The 20729-nt window shown below is 33.4% G+C and overlaps 1 protein-coding gene across 1 annotated transcript; it reads left to right on the forward strand.

The window, feature by feature from the left end:
• Window positions 1-6128: 6128 nt before the first annotated feature.
• Window positions 6129-19355, forward strand: LOC128545993 (uncharacterized). Its single transcript, XM_053546756.1, has 11 exons — window positions 6129-6289; window positions 6662-6718; window positions 6970-7052; window positions 7338-7409; window positions 7843-7936; window positions 8843-8937; window positions 10418-10492; window positions 12164-12350; window positions 17273-17389; window positions 18157-18273; window positions 19228-19355. Exons 4-11 carry the CDS (start codon window positions 7398-7400, stop codon window positions 19353-19355), a joined length of 825 nt encoding a protein of 274 aa, XP_053402731.1. The 5' UTR covers window positions 6129-6289; window positions 6662-6718; window positions 6970-7052; window positions 7338-7397.
• Window positions 19356-20729: the final 1374 nt, after the last annotated feature.

Genomic DNA, 20729 nt, shown 5'->3' on the forward strand with positions numbered 1-20729 from the left:
GCTGCAAGGAGACAGTCCTAAGGGAAATTACGACTGCAAGGAGGCAGACCTGCGGAAAGTTACGATTGCAAGGGGAAAGTCCTGTTGGAAAATTACGATTGAAAGGAAGAAGTCCTGTGGACAATTGATATTGCAAAGAAGCAGACCTGTCGAAAATTGCGATTGCAAGGATTCCTATAGAAAATTACGGTCGAAGGAGACAGTCCTACGGAAAATATTGATTGCAAGGAGACAAAGCTATTGAAAATTTTGCTGGAGGACAAACCAATGGAAAATTACGATTGCAAGGAGACAGTCTTATAGAAAATTACGATTGCGGGGAGACAATCCTGTGGAAAATTATGATTGTTAGGAGGTTTTCCAGTTGAAGATTGTGATTGCAAGGAGACAGTCCTACGGAAAGATTGCAAAGAAGCAGACCTTTTGAAAATACACGACTGCCAGGGGTCAGTCTTGTTGAAAGTTACAATTGCAAGGCGGAAGTCCTGTGGAAAATTACAAATGCAAGGATTTCTATAGAAAACTGCAATTGCAAGGAGACAGTCCTACGGAAAATTATGATTGCAAGGAGACGATCCATTGGAAAATTACGATTGCAGGGAGGCAGTCTTATAGTGAATTACTGTTGCAAGGAGACAATCCTGTGGCATATTATGATAACAAGGAAGCTTTTTTGTTGCAAATTGTGATTCTTTGGAGACCATCCTATGGACAATAACGATTGCAAGGAGACAATCTTGTGGGAAATTATGATTGCTTGGAGACAATCATAAGGAAAATTACTATTGCAATGAGGCAGCTCTATAGAAAAGTGTGTTGCAAAAATGTAGTCGTGAGGAAAATTACGAAAAAAAAGGAGGCAGTCAAATAGAAAATTACGATTGCAAGGAGGCAGTCCTGTTGAAAACAACGATTAAACGGAGGCAGTCCGAAGTAAATTTACAACTGCAAGGAGATAGTCCTGTGGAAAATAAGACTGCAAGGAGAGAATCCTATGGAATACTACGATTGCAGAGAGGCAGTCCTATAGAAAATTACGATTGCAAGAATATAATCCTGTGGAGTATTATGATTACAAGGAGGCTTTTTTGTTGCAAATTGTGATTGTTCGGAGACCATTCTATGGAAAATAACGATTGCAAGGAGACACTCATGTGGAAAATTATGATTCCTTGGAGACAATCATAATGAAAATTACTATTGCACTGAGGCCGTCCTATAGACAATTATGTTTGCAAGAAGGATGTTACAATAGAACTGAGGCAGTCCTATTAAAAATAACGATTGCAAGGACGAAGTCCTATTGAAAATAACGATTAAATGGAGGCAGCCCGATGGAAAATCATAATTGCAAGGAAACAGTCCAACAGAAAATTACGATTGCAAGAAGGAGGCAATACTTTGTAAAATTACGGCTGAAAGAATGCTTTTCTTTGGAAAATTACGATATACAAGGAGACAGTCCAGTAGAATACATGTATTACGATTGTAAGGAGTCCTGTAGAATACTTGGATACTTTTGCAAGGAGGCGATCTCACGGAAAATTTCGACTGCAAGGAGGCAGTCCTGTTGAAATTTGCGATTGAGAGGAGGCAATCCTGTAATAAAGAACGATTGAAAAGAAACAGTCCTGTGGAAGCAACGATTGAAAAGAGGCAGTCCTTTTGAAAATAATAAGTACAAGGATGCAATCTTCTGTAGAACATCACGATTGCTAGGAGGCACGTCCAGTTTTATTGCTCCATTGTGGTCATATTGTGACGGGTTTCATCAAATAATCATAAAATATTATTGATAAATATGAACTTGGATGATACGTATTATCTCTCAAAGATTTTCAATTCTTTTTATTTCATGCCGTCATTATGAACTGTAGGTGTCGAGATAAATAGGTTTATACATATAGGGTCTTCAGTATAATCGAGAGTAAACGTATTTTAATATTTGAATAAACTGTTCACAAAAGTTCAATAAAAAGTTCTATTATACCGTTCATATGATAGTAATCTTGACAAAGCTTAGTACAGTACAATGTTGCTTCATACTGTTGTAGGCGTATTTAGGAGAAAATGACATTAAAATCAAAGCTCTATTTAATCGTTATTTTGTCAAAGAGGCTTTCTTGTTTTATTTGTGAAATTTGCTTTATTCAAATTAATTTATCATTGACTAATGTATTTATTCGATTTTAACTTTTATGTCGAAATTGTCGCGCGGTTCCCTACAGCTAAAATCAAAATTCATTTATCTCAAGATATAATCTCTAGAATGACATCTCATCTAAAGGAATTGAGAAACGATATGAAAAGATTCCAAAATGAAAATGGAAATTACTGCCTCGCCTACAGATTTTCGTACAATACGCCGCAACAGAGCAGATTGTCTCAAATCTAATCTCAGCCAGGCAGTACCTTTCTCCCAATCTTTGTGTTTTATCTGTAAATTACAAACGACCTAAAATAAAAAGTATACATTAAACTTAAAAGTAATGAGCTACTTGGTTAATAATTTTATTAGCTTCTTAAACTTTTATTGTACGAATATTCTACATCGGCATGCATTGGACTTTGCTTTAACAGGCCCACGTAACAATGGGAGTTCTTAATTGGTCTATACGACTTGCTCCAGAAATCGACATAATTTGCCATTAAATATTTTGCATGTACCTTTTAGATGAAAACTTAAGTGTTAGATTTGATTTGTTATATTGAGAAGGAAATATAATTTCAAAGAAGAATATTAAGATTAATTGAATGTCAAAAATGGAGCGTTTGAAGCTTTGACTAACGCCACCAAATTCGAGCGAGATCTTCCTATCAAATCATACTTCATTATTGAAAAGTTTCGTTTCATCAGAGAAAGTCACTTTGATGCCTAAATCGGAAAAGTTATCTCTGATTGAACATTTATGGAAACGACTGAAAGTAAGAACTGCTATCCTTTGAAACTCGTTCATTTAGTTAGTATCTAGGCAGTGGCACGAAAAATAATGCGAAGTATTCAACTATAATCATTATTTGGCTGTAAGGAATGAAAACGCTGAAACTACTGGGTTTGGCAGATATCATCTGATGTTCAGTTTTATGTAACAACTCACACAAACTTAATATAAATATTGATGCATAATTGCTCATCTAAAGAAAGGCTTAATGCAAAGTGGGAAAACGAAGTCTCTTCGGAGACCTTTTGTAATACATTATCAAACAGATATATCTATGATTATTGCATCATGCCTTGAGGAAAACTAGCATATAGATATTACGATTTTCATAACGCATCATAAGATAAGTTATCACTTCTGAATAATAAAATGAAGGCAATTTCACAGCTACGGTTTTAGTTTCACTTTCATCATATAAAATACGCTTACGTTTTAAGGCCCTTTAGGGGTTTCATATTATCTTTCTATACCTGATGTGTCAGATGACTTGTCTTCCTATTGATAATTATAACTAAATAGAATTTATGAGAACAATTACACTTCAAAGAATAAAACAATTTGCACAGTTTATTTTCTCTAATAGACGCACTGTATTTTCAGTGAAAATTTGAAAATAGCAAAGGCGTTTGATGTGATATATGGACATACGGAAGCAAACTTTACCTGTTGTATAAGAAAATAAATATTAGTGAAATGAAATGATAAAAGCACTTAACAGTGAACTTGTTTTTCGATATTACTTTACTTAATCTTTTTAATAAATTTTCATCAGAAGAAATTTCATTTTATATGATAAACTTTATGTTTATATAAATGAGAACTTGTATTGAACAGAACATACCTGAACATACCACATAAGAAAACAAATGGTGTTTTTGTAAAACATTGGCCTTGTGTCATGAGATTTGGTAGGAAGATAAGTATAGATAAGCAGTGATTAACACATACAAAAGTCATGGTCTGTCGTTTCACAGTATTTGATTGTATTTGCATACTTAACAATGCCGTCGTCTTGGTTGATGTGAATCTTGCGGTGGGGTAAATGCATGTGAAATTGATCAGACTATCTTCTAATTAATACGCTTATCGTGATTTGCCGTGAAAGGAGTCTTCAAATAACCCCAACAATATCGATAGGGTTTATTCATAGCTTAATGAATGTGTAATCTGTTTTGGTTATCTGATATTTAACACCCCGATGGTCTAGTACTGTTTGAGTCATGTCTGTCACAATATACCCCTATACCATGATCTCGTTATTTCCGATCGCTAACATTGATATTCATATTTCCATATTTAATAGTATGTCTTTGATTCATAAAGCTCGGTAAGTAAATTGAGTAATATAACGAATAAAGATTATATATGTCGCTTCTATGGCGCGGCCAAACCCATAAAGCAGTGAGTCTACGACCTATTTAGATGTCTTTGTTTACAATAACGCTTTAAGACAAAAGAAAAAGAAAAACAACACGTAAAGTGTTTTTAATTTCGATGACACTTAACGTATTTTGTCCGTTCAGGTTGTTTCATCATACGGATTACTGGGGACCCTAAAATTCAAATTTCCTGAAAAGGGCATTGATATGCCAATCTGAGGAAAATCATTTTAAAATATCTTAGCTTGTAGATGTCAGCGGGAAGCTCTAGTTTATTGCATTGTTTCAGTTGTACACATCTTTCAATTATAAAGCTGATCAGGCTAGTACAGTAACTCACTTAAAAATAACGGCATCACGCTGAATTTAAAATATATCTGACCTATCATATGAAAGTCATTACTGTAAAATAAGGGTGTCTGCTTAATACAGCTTATTAAACAATACTTTACATATTTTCCTACATGATTTTCTAATGGCTTCTCAAACATTTTCTCTTCATAAATCTAAAATAGCTAACAAATGTACTAACGTGACGTCATTTCGTTCATATGAGTCCCATCCCGGAATGTCACTCCTCTCAATCCAAGATTGCGGCTTTATATAGACAAAGAAGGAAAAAGTGGTATAGAGTGCCGACCTCCACTACTGATATACGATCAATGCAAACAATCTTTGAAAAGATCGTTCGGAAGCATGGAACACACGCTCGTTTTTGCTGAGACTATTCATAAGAGGTAATAAAATGCGCAACACCCCTCCCTCGCTCTTATTAGCGCTGGCCTAAGCGGAATTGTATTATAGTAAAATTTATTCCTCTCCGTGATAGAGCAGCAGCTGCAGCAGCAACAATAACAACAACAACAGCTGCAATAGCAACAATAACAACAACAGCTGCTGCTGCAGCAGCAACAACAACAGCAGCTGCAGCTGCAACAATAACAACAACATCAGCTGCAGCAACAACAATAACAACAACAGCAGCAGCAGCAGCAGAACAATAACAACAATAACAGCAGCAGCAACAATAACATCAACAACAACAGCAGCAGCAACAATAAAAACAACATCAACAGCAACAATAACAACAACATCAGCTGCAGCAACAACAATAACAACAACAGCAGCATCAGAACAATAATAACAACAACAGCAGAGGCAGCAACAAAAACAACAACAGTAGCAGCAACAATAAAAACAACAACAACAGCAGCATCAACAATAACAACAACAAAAACAACATCAACAGCAGCAACAATAACAACAACAGCAGAGGCAGCAACAATAACAACAAAAACAACAACAGAAGCAACAATAAAAACAACAACAGCAGCAGCAACAATAACAATAACAGCAGCTGCAGCAGGAACAAAAACAACAGCAGAGCTGCAGCAGCAACAATAACAACAACAACAGCATCAGCAACAGCAACAATAACAACAATAGCAGCAGCAGCAACAATAACCACAACAACAACAGCTGCTGCAGCAGCAGCAACAATAACAACAACAACAGCAGCTGCTGCTGCAACAGCAACAATAACAACAGCAGCAGCAGCAACAATAACAACAACAGCAGCTGCAGCAGCAACAATAACAACCACAACAACAGCAGCAGCAGTAGTAACTACGACTGATGTTGATGTTTCCCTAGGTCGAACTGTACCATGCACCAGAAAGAACGGTTGTTTGGTATACCTTATCTTAACAATATTTATAGTAAACTAGGTCATTGGCAATACGAAGATTTTAATACACTGATAAATTCACTAAACAGCTGACAAAACACTTCACAATAAGTTCGGTGGCAACATGACAGTAAATCACGCACTATACAAATCTATTACGACTCGACACACTCAACAAATTATCTATTATTCCTTATATATTTAGGACAGAGATTCTTATCTATAAACATTTAGTCACTAGGAATAAATCAGGAGAGAAATTTAAATCTATGGAAATACAAGTAAGTTATTTTCATTTTTGGCTTTTTTTGCAATATGTTTATTTTCATTAAGTGTACCATGTGTATGTACAAATGCAGCCAAAACTGATGTTATCATTCATGTAATTTATATGATATAATGAAAGAATAAAATTTGAACCATTGTTAAAAATTGGAACTATAGGTAAGCCATTAGTAGTCGCCATATGACCAATTTTGTGTCGGCATGACATTAAACAAACATTAAGAAAACAACAAATATTTTAATCATAATCATGATACGACAGTCGGATTTTTGCAAGGAACACAAGTAAGTTGGTACAATTTGGTAAGCGGTATTTTGACTTTTATATGTGAATTTTATCATAGTGCCAATTTTAATTTATATTTCAGTGTTGCCAAGAAGTGTAGATACGATTGTTTTCTACCTGAATACATTTCTAACTGTTGGTAAGAGATCACGAAATTTAGATCAAAAACGCAATTCTGCTCAACGATTTTAAATACTAAAATATTATAATGATATTAAGGTAGTTAAATTTATTTTATCCGATGTAGAATTTGATGAAACCATGATTTTTCAAAACATCAAGATATACCAAAAAAATTAGTTTATTTCATTAATGATTTAAACCTAGGTTCGGACGGTAATCCGTAAATATCTAACCTACTTTTTCAATCCATTTCTTTTTGTATTTTAGCTACCTGTTATAAGTGTTTACAGTGCGACGATGTACCATTGCCAAATTTATGCGACAAAGTTGGAGAATGTGGGACACACGAGGTATTTATAATTCAATTTATATATACTTTTTAATATATGGTATTTTCTTGTTCTTAATTGTCCCATTTTCAAATAAACAATTGTGTTATATTACAAAACAAGTCTGGAATGGATGACTTTACTCATAGAATATAATCTGGTCCAACATTTGCTTTTACCTTCAAAGAAAATCTTTGTTTAAAGGGACAAAATATGGCACATGTATCAAACTATTGTTTCGTATCAAATTTTTAAACTCAAAAGGTATGGAATGCTTGATGATAAGTTACAACTTATGTTTTTTAGTTGTGTGCAGTTGAGCAATATAATACTTCCGCCTGAAGCTTCAGATACAGACAAATATGTATGGATAAGCAAGTAAGCAATAACAAATAAACAACTTTAAATGTGTTGTCTGGTATATATATTGCTGTGACATTTGTGTAACGTAACATTCTGTAATTAAGATCACGAAGCACAATCTCGCATTCTGAGATTTAACCACAGGCATCAATGCTTTACGATGCGCTGACCTGAAGTCCCCACTGATATTAAATTATTTCTGAGTAAATCGCAACATTTTATTTTGTGATTTTATTATTGATGGCTATATTGTATATATATCTTAGAAACAATGTGATTACAGCTATCTCATATTTCAGAATATGAACATAAAACCTTTGGTAAAATGGCTCTCAAACGTTTAAAACTGATTGAAATATTATGACATACTCTTGTAAATGAAATTTGTAGTAATGACAGGATTCTAAACACAATACGTTTATATGTATTAGAATATTATGTTATATAGAAATGTGGAGATTTCAGTGCCGGTTATAATGCGTTGACGTGTACAGAGTGTTGTCATGGTGATCTCTGTAATGCAGGTGGATGTGGAGAGAAAGGTAAGTCATTACTCGTCTAATCTGGTCGACCGATAATATGAAACGACCAGTACAATACTCCCAATCTAGAAGTCTCGAGTCTATGACAAATTGACATATAACAATACCTCTGAAATCATTTGTCCTCGATGGAGTTGTGGAAAACAAGTAAGCCCGGAAGCTTAATCCAGGAAACTTTGACTAGTTATCTGATCAGCTTTTAGTGTTGACATTCTGTTGGAAATGGTAATCAACCCATTTAATACTAAGACATATAGATATATCATATTTCATCATTTCTGCCAGGCACTAGAAGTACATCTAATATAATATATGAAATTATGAAATTAGCGTAGATCTACATGTACACTTGTGTGAATGTAATGCGAGAAAGATACTGTACGTCATGTATTTGGTGACTGTGTAGTATCTGTTTTAATTACTTAAGAAATGATATATCTAAAACAGTGATTTGTCGTTAAATAAAATCATTGTTTGGAGAGTTCAGATGCAAAGGAATTATATCACAAGGTCCTAGCCGGAGCGATATGATAATTCGCATGTGAATGACAAACTATGGCTTTATTCAAGAGAAGATTACTGTTTGAGATATAATTTCGATTCTGATACACTATCAATGTTTACTTTGCTCATTATGCATCAAATATTTTTTCCGTTTTGTGTCGAATTATCAGCGCACCGCAATGACGTTTGATGCTATGACGTAATAATTGTGATGTAAAAACTGTGATTTTGTTGCATATATATAATAATAAAAATTATAATGTTGATGTTAGATTTGAAATTCTTTTTTTTTTTTTAAAGCTAACGTTCTTATTGTTGTTGCTGCAGAATGAATTAGAAAAATTGAAAGGGGTGCATAAGATGGAATATCTATATTAATACTTGCTTCTTTTAAATGTAAAGGTTTTGACCCTGCACTTGGACCACTATGCTACACGTGTCACCTTCAGATTGGAACACGAAGTTGCAACAAAATTCAGCAATGTGGAAGAGATAAGGTTTGAGAATTGATTTCTAAAAAATAACATACTTAAAGTTCTTGTATTTTTATATTAAAACTGTTTTAGTAACATGTATTGAATATTCTATAACTTAATAGAAATGAAAGATGTTGAAGCTGAAACCATTTAGTCGAGATAAACCAGACCTTAAACGCCATAAGTTATATAATAGAAAAAAATGAGACTAAGATGTATTTAGTCAGAATAGAAGATCTATAACAGTTGCACTAAAGAAAACTTTTGATTGGCCTAGTTTACAGATTGCTTGCCCCTTAAGATAACTATTAAGATCGCATATAACGATTTATGAAATATGATTCGTTTAATTTTTTAAGATTTATATCATTTTTTTATTTAGAAAATATTTTACAAATCTGTTTATATTTGGAAAGGCAAAATTGACTAAATAAATAGTTTATGGCTGCAGAACGATGTAAGACAATAAATAGAATAAAATAATTTACCAGTCATCAGTTTTTTGGACAAGGCTTAGGGCTTGGAGGTAACCAACTGTTCCCAAAAGTTTTACTGTATTTTATTCACTATTCCCAAAGTGAAGGAACCTTGGATAAAACACTTGTTTTAATTCTAATGGGAATGGGGGTGTCGTAAACCCCGTATCACTGCATATATAAGGGCAAAAAGTTAGTTTGAAGACAAAATAAAAAATATTATGTATAAGGCATTTCCTTTGGTGACTTATAACTTTTTGTAACAATACGCGCTATGATCAGGCCCCATGTTCACAAAACATTTTTGGTCTCAGCTGAGTTTGAGTTTGAAATTTAAATTTTAATTTACTAAAATTCCAAGGTTAAATTCCAACGGAGACTGACCATCAATACTGAATAGTCACTTGAAAATAGTTATTAACTTAAAATTTAGTTTTAAACATGCTGTTTAGATATAAATGACAAATAAAGTTTCATTATCAAACTCAGCTGAGTTTGAAAATATTTTGTGAACACGGGGCCAGTTTTTTTTATCTGTCTAGAGATTCAAAAGACTTGTTAAAAAATGAAAGGTTTATATACTTTCTAAATATAAGAAGAAAGACGAAAAAGAAGATTTTAGCAAATATATTTTTTCTTAATATAACAAACAGATGAAAAATGCAAATTTAAGCAAATGCATTTTTTTCTAAAAATAATGAAAAGATAAAAAAAGAGAAGATTTTAGCAAATACATTGTTTTCTAATGTAATAAAAAGAAAAAATGTAAATTTTAGCATTATTTTTCTAAATATACATAAGAAAGATAAAAGATTAAGATTTTAGCTAATAAAATATTTTCTAAATAAAATCTATAACAAAAAGTTAAAACATAAAGATTTTAGCAAAAAGAATTTCATAAAGGATTGAACCTCACCTTATTATAATATCAAGAGGTATTGCAATTTAACCTGAAAATGAAAACGCCTGCAAATGAATACCACGTTATCTAAAACACGTTGTCATGAAGCAATATTGGCTTACAGGATTGCTCTATTCATCCGGTGACAAGACTTGGTGCATCCAACAATCTGTTTGAAACAAAATGCACAGAAAGAAACGTACGTATCATTATTTTATTCTATATACATTTGACAGTGTTCCCTTAAACAGGAAATGATGTTTGATAAAACCTGTTTTATTTTTGTTATGGATTTTGTCTTGCTATATTCATTTTTTATCACATGATATTAAAGGTTATAGTAAGTCATTAGCCCACAAGAACCGACACCATTAAACGGACACTGCTATTCGTAAGTATCAAAACAGCAGTCTTTTAGTGCTGTTTGGTGGCTGTAATATGTCTTTTTGTACTTGGACCAGTTATTATTATATTTTCTGGTCCTGCCGGATCATGGACTCCGTTCTGATCAGCGTATGCCTGGGCTAGAGGGTCTGAGATGTGTTGCACAGTTCATAACCTCTCATGGACAGACTCAGTTAGACTAAGAGCCTTGTAGATTGGTACATGTGTTATGAAGAGCAGCGGTCTAAGAGACTAGTACTGGTTCTTCTCTTCACAGGAAAGACGGCTTTGCGTGTATCGGTGCTATACACCGGACAACGAGCATATTAAAGAACAAAAGATAATAGGTAAGGGTAGATCACAGCCTCAGAGCCACGCATTTGCAAAGTAGTCCCACAACAAAAAGAAGCTGTAACGGAAAAATATTACAGACGGGTTGCTTCAAAAATCTAACAAGTACATATATTTATGCCAAATATAGATAGAGGGGGAGGAAGTGGTAAGGGGTAGAAAGCGGGGTGGGTGAGGAGGTTGAAGGGGAAAGTAGAACAAGGATTTATACCAAATATAGATAGAGGAGGGGGGGGGGGGGAAGGGGTAAGGGGTAGAAAGGAAGGTGGGGGAGGAGGTTGAAGGTTAAAGTAGAACAAGGATGAATATACAAAGGGAATGCTACATTTTTGTACGTTCCTTAATCACAGTTACACTACAACGTAAACCACAATAGCGCAGACATTCATGTACCAAAGATAAACACACAACCATACCGAACTAACTAACATAGACAAACAGACAAGTAAGATACAAGGGCACCGCTTTAGACACACAAGCACACAAACGCACACCTATAAGCAGGAAAAAACAATCGTGTACCGTCTTAGGATGCAGCCAAAATAAAAGCGGGCACGAAAACTAACTCATAGTAAAGGGGGAGGGGATGCAAAAAAAAAAACGGGGGAGCGCAAATGCAAGGGGAAAGGAGGAGGGCGATAAGGGGAGTGAGGAGAAGGAGGAAAAAAACCTTACAACAAACAAGACAACCTACGCAACAGGAAATACAAGACAGACAGAAAACCAATTGAAAATAGGGGCACCGCCTTGGAACGGTCAGACTGTCTATTCGCAAAGAGAGAGGTTAAATAAGCCTGACAAGCCTGTATTTAATGGATTTCCCTCTGCCTGTTATTGGGACTTTCTCTCTCTCTCTGTTCCTCTGGTTAGATTGATCATTGTCTGTACTAGGTGCCCAGGGTATCTGCCTTTGTATATGTAAAGCGCCTTTGAACATGTTTATCACGGAAAGGGCCCTGTGTATGTCTAGTATAATGTATTATATATGAAAGAAGAATGGAATCTGCTATCATTCTTATTTTGGAAAGTTGTAGTTTGGTAAATGTTTTATATGAGGAGCAACGCTGTCTTAGACGCAAATTCATTAATACACCTTTATTTAAACTGTACTGTATATGATCATTGTGCTTTTAAGATATGTGCTGCAAGCAATAAGATAGGTTCATCTGCGATTGTTGGCCGTAAAAGATCTACATGCAGCATTTGCTGCAATTCTACACTGTGCAATGACTACGATCCTCGGCTTTGCGTACCAACAACAACAAAAATAGGAACCACGACAACAACTAAAAGTGTCACCACAGTGCTTGCTACACCTGAAGGTAAAGGTTTCAAAGTCTAAATACGTTTTACGACCGCCATATACATATTGCATATAGAATGTACCCGAGCGAAATTAGAACAAACTCGGTTCGACAGAGTGGGTTTGTGAGAGGAGATTTGAAATGTGCAATATCCGTCACGCCCACTAGCACCGACTTTTACAAATTTCTCTTGAAAATAACATTTGAGTTTGAGCTATGATCCAAAAGGACCAGAAATAATACCAGCAAGAAATTTGTCAATGGAAAAAGGCAGCATGTCAATACAATTCTTTGGACAACGGATTCACCGACGGTTTAAGCCCACTTTCTACATGCTTTCACTGTTCAAGATTGATTGTTTTGTTTTAGTCCCTCAGGCTATGTCATTGATTATTAGCAAATGCGCATCCACGAATGTTTTTGTTGAATTTATAAAGAAATTTCAGAAAATCTATATCTACTTGATGCAATTAAACGACATAAGACTCGTGTTGGGCGACCTGTGGTTTTCCACTTTTTCGGCGTAGCTGAATAACATTGATTTTGACCTATATTCTATAGGAAGCGGGGCACGGAACAGGTGCGCGCTGAAAAGATAAACCATTTATTACTAAGTCTTAAATAACATTGAATATTAGAAGGCACATATTAAATAGAGGATATTTAGTCATTTTAACCCAAAACTAAAATGATTTATTCTAACTTTAAAGCCTTTAGTAATTTATCATCTCAAGAGAAATCGAAAGTACACTTCTTTCCCCGTTGCGTACCTCGCTTTCAATCTCAAATGAAAATTTTTTCCTCTGATTTGCAAAATTTTAAATTCTTATTTTAAATGTCTGCTCTCACCAGTAAAATGGCATCAGATTAAACAACACAAACGAGAAAAATAAGTTTCACTAGAATAAAGAAGCAGGAAAGAAATCAAAGTGCAGAAAAGAAAGCAATTTGTGTCGGACATCACTTTGAAAATTCCTTTCGTTTTCAGTTTGATGAATGCGTCAGAAAGAAGGTTTCTTTTTTCGTGTGTTATAATTTTATTTTCAATTTTATTTTAAATATTGATTTATTATATTGTTGGCATTGTTTTTTGCCACATTTATTATCCATGATAGGGGGTATAGATCTTTTATTCCAACGAAATTCCGGATACTGCTTTTTAAAGTTAATTTATGCTCATTTTTAAACCTTTTTATTGTGTTACTTTTATTGGTACTGTATATAAGTAAGTTATGTACGAGATATACTGTATATATATAATAAATATCCGTAGAGATTGTTTATCTTTAGTTTGATAATAGTGCATTTTATTTGACCTGGCGGGGCGGAGTTTCGCGACGATCCAATACATTATTGTGCAGGGTATGTAGTACATGTAACCGATGTAGCGTTGATTTTAGTCGTTGGTTACCAAAGATTACGGACTTAAACAATTATATTGCTCTACCTATTTTGTTCGTTTTTTGAGATTACCAATATTTGCATAAGTCAGAGATTAACTCCGCCCCGCCAGGTCGAATAAAACAAACTATATCACTAATTGCGACACCGTATCGGTCAAGGGCCTTTATGAAGTCACATGCACAATTCTTAGATTACACACAATTATTCAATTATTCTGGCTAGGAAATACATAAGATAAGTAACGTTATATGGCATCACGGAAGTGACGTTTACGTAAAGAATACAATCGACGTACACCCGCCAAAATTGGGGTACATACTTTCTACTTAAAAACCTGCACTACTTATAAAAAGTTATAGGTTTCCACAAGAAAACTCTTATTTAGAAATTTAAAAAAAATAATAAAGGGAGGTAATTATTTAATGATGTATCTGAATTATTTATTTGAAAAACTTTATCTATTTATGTAAGACTTAGACAATCATTAAATCTATAATTATTATAATAAGAAAATGAAAATTAACAGGAAAAAAGATAGATAAAGGAGACTTGTGTTTTTGTATTGAAAAACCGGTATAAAATCTACTACACTTACCAGGTTGCAAAATTTGCTCTATGCATAAAAGAGTTGAAATTGTGTAACATTAAAATGCATTACTTCTACGCCGTTTGTCTTTTTAAAGACATTAATTTTCTTGTTTATTTAATTTTCACAGCAGCGTTGTTCGTGCCGTGTGGCGGCCGTACAAAGTCTCCCCGTACTTTCAATCAGAGCTGTTATATTTCGATCTCTTCAGATCGTTCAGCACGACATTTATGTTGTGTTAGTGTACTGTTTAATGTTTCAGCTTTGGGTATTGTTTAACCACCCCTTGGATATGATGCCTGCCTTTTTAACTTTGTCTTATGACAGTTTCTGTGATATGCAGGCTCCATAACCACAGATCCCCTCTCTAAAGTCCAGTTTATTAAGTTCTACCCATTATTTTCTCGTTTAGGGCAAAGCTATTATTTTATCTGGGAACAATATGCCGCTTTTAATGGAACTGCATTCTGTGCAGCTTTGAAGGTTACATGTGCACCGCCTAATGAATACATCTGCGGATGTCTCTAAATTATATCCTAGTACTAATAACATGTTTAAGAGTTCTGCTCAAACCGGTGCTAGAGGGCGTGGACGATAACTTGCATCCCCACTACCGTCCATGAACAGTCTCAATCAAACCGAGCCTGTAACATTTTCCTTTGACGACCTGTGGTTTGCCAAACGTTTCATGAGCTTTTAAAGTATATATGACAGTTTCCTTCTTACAGATTGTTCTGATATTTTTATTCAATTGTTCACTTTGACGAATGAATAAAAATAATCAATGAAAATGTAAAACTCGGTGTTCGTTTTATTGCAGTTAATATTGTTCATAAGTGCCAACTATCAGTATACGCAAAAAGGCCCGTTTTCTATAAATCTTGTTTTAAAGTTTAGTCTTTCTATTAATTACATAAAAACATTATCTCATTACAGGAACTGATTTGACAAAGATACAAACATTAAGATGTCAAAATAACAAGTTGAAAATAAATTAGTTCCATTTCCATTTAATGTTTTCATACACTATCTCTATCTCTGTTATTATTTGATACATTTGACACAAACATAAGCTTTTGTCCAGTATCTTCATGCACGTTGGAGTTATTAAACACTCCAGTGACAGTTCCAGCTACGTCTGATATGCCCTAATTACTATTCAGCATCGAAATAATCGAACGTGTTGTCTCATGTGACAGCAGTGCTCTTGTTTTATGCCTTTTTGGTATATATTTTACGGTTTGATCTATTTTAGAGCATTTTATCTGAAAACAAATGGCATTGACAAAAACAAATTTTGGCCGAGAAAATATATGTGTCTTTAAGTCCTTTCACAAATTGTTAGTTATGCTGTATCTATTTAACCTGTGACAGGATATTATCACATCTGTTTGTCGTTTCTTATGGAGTGTGCGAAGATGCTCCAGATGCGTCACATTTTCTATATTTGTGCAGAACAAGCTGTCAGTTTTAAAATACCAATTTTCCTATTAATGTTCTGTTTGCAAAGACAGTGTATATTAATTTACTTTACACTACAATAAATGTAACTATGTTATATATTTTTTAAACATAGCTTGTGATGCAAAAATTGTTCTAAAGACCCGTGTAGAAAATTGTGAATACGAAACCTATATATATGGAAAGAGATTCCAGTTTCTAAATTTTTATCAATTTTAGCAGTAAAAACTACACCTGTGGCAACTTCAACTACCACGGCCACCTCGACTGCAAGTTCATCTACTGCTACTTTCCCATCTTTAAAAACATTAACCATGTCCGCAACAAGAAGATCAGTTATTAAACATTTCAGTTAACTCATCATCATTTATCAAACAAAACGTTCAAATATGATGAACCTCCAACATAGATGAATGAAGTTAATAATGAAATGATCAGTTTTACATATTTCAACAAAAAACAAACTGAACCAAATTCTGTATATCATTTTCTTACAAACGTCAGGCAGTTTAATGTTGTATCTGATAATAAATCTTAAAAATTTATGTATCACTTGGGTTTGATGTTTCGTTTGACCTTGAATGGTTTAATGCTGATCAATATTTACATTCGCCTTGATTAACTAAATTCATCTCTTGAGTAACTTAGGTTCATCTACTAAAACAGTATTCCATAGTCGACTAATTTCTAATTTGTAATAGTAGGAAATTGTCGAAGTCAAGTTCTTAGCTGAAAATCAAAGCAATATATGAAAGTATTGCAGTCTTCAAGTTGTCTAGAAAATTCACATTTACAGAACTTTACACATAACAAATATTATTTCAAACATACTTTCTTACACTTTCAGTCCAGTTGAAAACACATGATTAGAATGACTGTTTAAAATCGAATTTCAAGGCTTATCCATCGAAATTGTACTGCTTGATTTGCTGAAACTATAGGAAAACAGTCGTTATTATTATGTTGTTGTTTTTTACTGCCATTTAACAAGATGCATAATGGTAAAGATATATCACATACAGGCAAAAGAAGAGCTTTGGTTGCAAGAAAGTAAATATGAGACAAGTTTTGTTCTGTATCGATTCTTATGCGATATCTGGTGACCTTTAAGGGCCAAGTTTACAAAACCTTGCAAAAAGAAATAATGTATGGATCAAAAATGAGGGTTCAATCAAAAAGGCAAAAATGATGTGGACAAATATTGAGAGACTGGATTTAAAACACCGGTATTTTCATCTGTTTAAAAACTAAGGATTTAATCTTATTTCTTTTAAGGATTACAGGTCATAACACATGATCCTTTCTGCCTAGACCTTGCAATTGGTTGTAACCAGTTTGTTCACTTTTGTATACTAGATGTATAAAAGGACAGGACAAAAACAAACTGTAGAAGGACGTGTGGTAATTGTTAGAAAGTACGTAAATAAATATTATTGTAATATGTGTAGGCATTAGTAATTTTCATTTGTCTTTGTCTTTTCTTATGCAGTGTGCGAAGATGCTCCAAATGTGCCATGCCACGAAGGAGCCTGCAACGGTAGTCCAAAGGATTATATGGAGAAACACTGTCGCAAAACATGTAAATTTTGCGGGAAGTCAACATCAAGTACACACCTCCTTGACATGTATATTTAAAGATGTACTTTTCTCAACTTTCGCCATTTTGAAAGAACAATATAGAAATATTCATCTTGACTAAATGTTAAAACCACATGTGTATGTGGTGCTGCCGTCATATGGTTACAGCTTTTAAAATTCTTATTGTTTTTAGTGCTATTAAAATTCTAATTAAGTTTACCGGTATATGGTTTATATGACTATATAAGCATGTAGTATTTTAACGATACTGTGTTGTACATTTAAATTTTCAAATTTCAAATTTTGAAATATTTCATCGTTTATTACTATTCTAAACGTTATTGACTTTATACTATTTCGAAAACTGAATTATCTAAAAACTAAAAACGTTCATGGAGGATATATGACAAAACAGTCTAAACATGCTAAACATGACCATATATATTTTTTCGAATGTTAAAAACATTTTGAAAACGCCAGTCTTTTGAGTTAGTGTAAGATTTTAATATTTTTGTTGCCAATTTTGAACAAGGCCATTACAACTTTTATATTTGTGCAGATCAAGCTCTCAGTTTTAAAATACCCATTTTCGTTTCGATGTTCTGTTTGCAAAGACAGTGTATATTAATTTACTTTAAACTACAATAAATGTAACAATGCTACATGTTCTTTACAAATAGCTTATGATGCAAAAATTATATCTTTATAAGTCTTAAAACCAGAGAAGAAAATTACGAATACGAAACAAGTATATATGGAAAGAGATTTCAGTTCCTAATTTGTTATCAATTTTAGCAGTAAAAACCACACCTGTTGCAGCTTCAACTACCACGGCCGGCTCGACTGCAAGTCCATCTACTGTTACTTCCCCATCGTTAAGAAAATCGACCATGTCCACAACAAGCAGATCAGGTATTTAACATTTCAGTTTACCCATCACCATTTATCAAACCGAAACATTCCATTCACATATGATGAACCTCCACTTTAGATGAATCAAGTACATCATAAAATAATCGGTTTTACATATTTAAACAGAAACAAAATGAACAAACTTCTGTATATCACTCTCTTACAAACGTCAGATAGTTTAATGTTGTATCTGATAAGGAATTCTAAAAGTTTATGTATCACTTAGATTTGATGTTATGACCTTCAATGTTTTACTGCTTATCATTATTTACATTCGCCTTGATCGATTAACTAAATCCATCGCTTGAGTAACTTAAGATAAATCATTTTACATTTTACCTGTATTCCGTCTAAACCGGGCCTTATTTCTAATTTGTATTAGTAGCAAATTATTGTCCAAGTCATATGCTAAGTTCGGAATCCAAGCAATATATGAAAGTATACTGCAATCTTCAAGTCGCCTAAAAAAGTCACATTCACAGACCTTTTCACATAACAAATATTATTTTACACATGTTTTCTTACACTTTCAGTCCAGTTGAATACACATGATTAGTTTGTTGGAATTTCAAGGCTTACCCATCGAAATTGTACTGCTTGATTTGGCGAACTTTAGGAAAACAGTCGTTATTATGTTGTTTTTTACTGTCATTTGTCAAGATGCATAATGGTAAAACAATGTCACATACTGGTGAACTAAGAAACTTGGTTGCAAGAAAGTTAATATAAGACAAGTTTCGTTCTGTATCACTTCTTATGCGATATCTGGTGACTTTAGGTGCCAAGTTTGCAAAACCGTGAAAAAGCAAATACTGTATAGATAAAAAATGAAGGTTCAATCAAAAATTCAAAAATGATGTGGACAAATATTGAGAGTATTTGGCTTTAAAGTTCCGTTTTTTTTCATCTGTTTTAAAACAAAGGATTTAATTTTATTTATTTTTGTGATTACAGGTCATACACATGATCCTTCCTGCCTAGACGTTGGCGTTGGTTGTAACCAGTTTGTTCACTTTTGTATACTAGATGAATACAAGACCTGGACAAAAACAAACTGTAGAAGGACGTGTAATTATTGTTAGAAAGTACGTAAATAAATATCTTTGTAATATGTGTAGCCATTAGTAATTTGCATTTGCCGTTGAACATATAAATCTGAAAGCAACATCACTGTTAGAAACAGTAAGACTTACAATTATATTGTTGTATTTCAGTAATCCATTGAAAAGCAGGAAATAAATTTATATAACCTGACATGTTCTCACACTGCTTTGAAGAAAACAGGTCAAACTAGTTTATTTCTTTTTCATTTCAGGAGGAGACACAGATACGCTTTTGAAACGTTCGTACCGTATTTTGATTTATTATTAAATGCCACACTATGTAAATGCCTCGAAAGGCATTTCCAAACTTCATTTCAGAAACTTCGTTTCTTATGTTAAGCTGCACAGTTGTTAATATGTTACATTTTTGTTGTCATAAAACGCTAAATTAAAATATTAAAACAGGAAAGTTATGTTGCTGTATAATCTATGTCCTTCTCAAGATGGTAATGGTTATTATCAGAGAGAACATGTACATAATGGTGTTAAAAGAGTTATTAAATGGCATTTTGACATTTGTACCGTAATGAAGGAGTCCCGAAAGGTGAAAAACAAGTTAACATTTGTTATATTTTATAATCAGTGTTTAACTTGAAAAACAATCGGCCAAAAGCAACAAAAATCACAATAAAATTGAATTTCTTACTAAATATCATAAAAACTTGGCTAACTAAATAGACACCGGTCAGCTGAAACTTTCTTATCAACAGTTAAAACATTTACGAATAAATATGACGTGAATAATAGTGATGTTAAAATAATTAAATGTAGATATGTAGAAATCAATATAACATATCTTTCATGGCCAGTGTTGAAGAATCAGTGTCATTTTTCGATATTGATGAAAGTTCGTTTTCTTGCATTTTCTATGCTTCCCATCAATTTTGTTGGTGAATTTTAACTTCCACAATCCTCTTTTTACTATTCGTTTATGAAACAGTAAGTTAAGAAAAATCAGGTTTTTGATATCTTAGATTATGAATGTTTGCCACTAGTTAACTGATTAATAAAAGAAGAGCAATAATATTTCACGACTTTCATGTAGCTGACACTTTCTAAGTCGCGACATCGGCAAATTGTATTTATTTATATTTATTAGTTGATTGATTGGTTTGTTGATAAATTTGTGTTATCAACATATGCCGTTTCAGTAACATTTATTTAACGTAATGGTAAAAAGAATTTCCAGTTTACAATTGTTTAATGTAACAAAGTTTTGGTAAAAACTGACAACATCTGTTTCATTCACAGCTGGTAATTGCACCTCACTTCATATTAAGCAAACCGCCTTGATATTCAGTGGCAAAACGTGGTAGGCAGATGTCTCAAAACAGCCAGTTCTTGAGGATATTT

Source organism: Mercenaria mercenaria, chromosome 6, assembly GCF_021730395.1.
Source record: "Mercenaria mercenaria strain notata chromosome 6, MADL_Memer_1, whole genome shotgun sequence".
Classification (NCBI taxonomy): Eukaryota; Metazoa; Mollusca; class Bivalvia; order Venerida; family Veneridae; genus Mercenaria; species Mercenaria mercenaria.

Excerpts from the sequence above, each read along its gene's own strand:
- LOC128545993 (XM_053546756.1), top strand. Across the intron at positions 10,493-12,163 it reads CAAAATGCACAGAAAGAAAC|ATATGTGCTGCAAGCAATAA; the intron begins GTACGTATCATT and ends TGTGCTTTTAAG. Across the intron at positions 17,390-18,156 it reads TTGCGGGAAGTCAACATCAA|CAGTAAAAACCACACCTGTT; the intron begins GTACACACCTCC and ends TATCAATTTTAG.